Genomic DNA, 3,416 nt, shown 5'->3' on the forward strand with positions numbered 1-3,416 from the left:
GAGCTGCCCAGAGACATAGGCAGAGTATCCTGGGGACAGAGAGTAAGCTCCCTGTTGGAGGCTACCCTATCTTGGCAATCTGTCTAACAAGAAGGGCATGAATTACCAGCTCCACGTTCTTGAACACGGAAGGAAGTAACTCTGCAGGTTCCCAAGCTGGGCATCACCCATGGTCAGTTCTCAGCTGGTTATCTGAAGGAGCTGACTCAAAGCTCTCAGACAGTACCAGCTCACCAGATGAGACGCACGGTTGCAGAAATCACAAGTGATTTCCTTGTGCTAGTCAAGGCAGGAACAGTGATCATTCCTAAAGCCTGTGCAGCATTTGGCCTCATATGTCCCCTCTTGAAAGCTGCCCAGAAAACCTTCCCATCCAGGGCACCCTCATCCAACTAGCCTGTTCTGAATGACTGCCACCTGGCTTCTCCCCAAGCATCCTGCACATGGCTCTCCTATGGATTCTGATCCTTTATCAACCAGAGCCCCTCCAGCCTCCACCAGCTGCCCTATCCACTCCCAGAGGCTCTCACACAGCCAAACACACAGATCAGTTCTCAGGAGATAGTTTTTCACTTGGCTCATATTTTCACTCACAGGCCATATTTGCGAACCATGATTTATGCTCCAGTACCCTTGGGTATCAGGCTAAGCCCAGCCAAAGATACATGCAATCTTGCCTGTGTCATCTAGTGATATTAACAATCTTATACACATTTACATTGCTTTCTATGTGGGGCTCTTTCTCTTGTGTGATCCTCATCATACGCTTAGGCAAGCAGGGCAAACAATGACAGAAGATGGGGCAGCAATTATCCAGTGGCCAGGATCTTAAGGTGAGGAGCAGAGACTGGAGCTAGTTCTGGTCTGCATGACTCCTGGTCCAGTGCTCCCTCCCCCAAGTGGCCTTCCCACTTGCAGGAATCCCATCCCTAGGGAGAGACCTGTCTGCAGAGGATAGAGGATGGTAGGGAGGCACAAGGAGCCTGGAAAGCCAAGGTGAGGCCCTGAGCTGGTGCTTTAGGCCAGAGCATGTTGTTGGAAGAGACAGCAAGAGATGCCTCATGGCAGGCATGCGGGGTGCAGCCCAGGAAGCCAAGAACCCAAGACTCAGGCAGAGAGGAGCCCTACGATGTTCAAGGATCAGCAGACAGGTCGGGTGGGGCTCCTGTTGCCACCCTCAGAGGAAAGGGGACACCGCCCTCCCTCAGGGGCTCTGGGAGGTGGAGGGACCCCTGACGCCTGAACCCTGGAAGAAAGCTGACCCTGAGCCTCTAGGCTGTGAGCAGGACAAGAGGGAGAGCCTTCCCCTCGGTGATGCCCACCTCCGTCCATCCGTCCCACTGCCAAGACATGTCTACAGTCTGCGGCTTTTCTGGTTTTAGCAAAATGGAAAGTTTACCAGAGGAGTGGCTTCTGTGAAATCCATCAGGAGATCCCCCGGCTCCAAGGTAAAGGCACCTCTGCGGTTAGAGGGGCTCTACAGAGGCAGACAAAAACATCCCAGTTAGGGGTGGGAGGCTCACAAGAGAGGGAGTATACATATACATATAGCTGATTTACATTGTTATACAGCAGAAATCAACACAACATTGTAAAGCAATGATCCTCCAATTAAAAAATAAAAACAATCGGAAAACAGAAATATCCCAGTGAGTGCTGGCTCTCGACTGACCACGGAATTTCATCAGAAAATACAGGTGTTCCCTACCTCTCTCCTCCCCTCACTTACTAGCACTGAACTCATTATTACCCCCAACCCCCCCTCACGGTTCTCTTGCTCAGCAGGGTACAAAATATTGAGACCAAACCCCAATTTTTCTGACATCTTCATGGGTAGAAGCAGGTTATAGGGAGGGGGACTGTCTTTTTTGAAGCTGAAAACAATTTTTCTTAAATGCTCTGAGTGCTCTTTGACTGGCCTTTGGGGGAAAAATACTTCAAAGAGTCCTTTGAATATATAAAGAGAAAGAAAAGACCCCATCTTGGATCCAGGGGGCCAAGACCTCAAGGAGCTAAACTTATCTGCACAATAGTGAGGAAAAGCTTTCTGGTGGGAGGGTGGGATCTTTCATTTTTTGGAAAAATTTTTTCTGTCTTGCCCTGGAGTCTTAGCAGCATGGGGGCCTTGAAGCCCTATATAGGAAAAAATAAGTCTCAAACCTCATTAACTTGGTGCAAGCAGAGCCCTAAGGAGAGAGCTGACCAGGAGAGGGAGCCCTGTGGCCTCTGACAGGATGCTGCTCGCATCTCCAACCCAGTTCCCTTCTGTTTCGCAAATGTGTCCGCGTGGTTTTAACCACGGCCTGGATATAGACAGGACCCCGTGTCCACACTTGGGACAAAGAAGTGCTAGGGACTTGGCACAGTGGAGGGGAACCCGACTCCAGTTCCCAGGAGGTGATCTACAGAAAAGCAGGGAGCCTCAGTCTAGGCCAGTCACAGGCTGAGGGGGTTCAGCCAGGATTCTGTTGAGGAACATGGAGATACTTCCAGAGACCCCCGGGAACGGACCCCCTGAAAGACTGCCCATGGGCAAGCGGGATGTGGCCTGGGCTGTTGTTACTCTGATTTTACTGGGAACTGTGCTCCCTGGAGCCACAGAAGCCTCAGGCATTCTGTTTGCACAAGCACTTTAATCTCCACGGGACCCATGGGTTGGGCAGGGTAGTAGATTTTACTCCCATTTTTTGGGAAGAAAAAACTGAGGCTCAGAGAAACAAGGTCCATGGAGTGGCTTCTCATTTAAAGCAGCCATAGGTATTTGAAAGAAGCAATTGGGAATAGACTGTGTGGCTCTGGTCTTGCCTTGGGGGGCCCCTCCTCATGCACACAGCATTCCTCAGTGGGGTCCAGGGACCAAGCAACATTTGACCCAGCATTTGCTTGGCGAGCAAGACCAATCACTGAAGAGTGACTGCAACCAAGCATCACTCAAACAAAACCAAGAGAAATGTCTTGTGTAAGACCTTTGCCACAGCCCATTCACACCACTGGCAATTTCCTGAAATTTCAAGCCGACAGATAGAATATTGACCAATTTCAATCAACACAGGCTATCTCCCATAAGGAACGAGATGGGGATACTTCTAGGCTTTTACTTCTCCAGATTTTCCACTTTGGCGGGTAAAAAGCCATTTCTCACTTTCTGTCTTCATGGTGGAGTAATAGCGTTTGTAGGGATGATATTCTAAAACCAGAACTGCCCTCAGAAACCTCTTAAATTTCCCTTTAAGTACAGAATACATGCTTTTATATGATACTATTTATCTCTCATACATGGTTATCTTTCAGGGACACATTATATTAAAAAAAACATGTGGTTGTTACTGTTGCTTTAGGAGCACCCAGAGTTGATGACACGAAGCTCAAATGTGTACAGATGCCACACACTGAATTTATGCAGAAACTGCAGCAAG

At 49.1% G+C, this 3,416-nt stretch overlaps 1 protein-coding gene across 1 annotated transcript in view; it reads right to left on the reverse strand.

Moving 5' to 3' along the window:
* EPB41L4B (erythrocyte membrane protein band 4.1 like 4B) overlaps positions 1-3,416 on the reverse strand; it is a gene marked incomplete at its 5' end in the record, with an annotated part of 138,993 nt that overhangs the window by 19,988 nt on the left and 115,589 nt on the right. The window contains 1 exon segment of the mRNA XM_010843622.1: positions 1,400-1,477. Within this exon segment, the coding sequence (XP_010841924.1) occupies positions 1,400-1,477 (78 nt within the window).

The sequence above is a fragment of the Bison bison genome, unplaced genomic scaffold, assembly GCF_000754665.1.
Source record: "Bison bison bison isolate TAMUID 2011002044 unplaced genomic scaffold, Bison_UMD1.0 scf7180017864183, whole genome shotgun sequence".
NCBI lineage: Eukaryota > Metazoa > Chordata > Mammalia > Artiodactyla > Bovidae > Bison > Bison bison.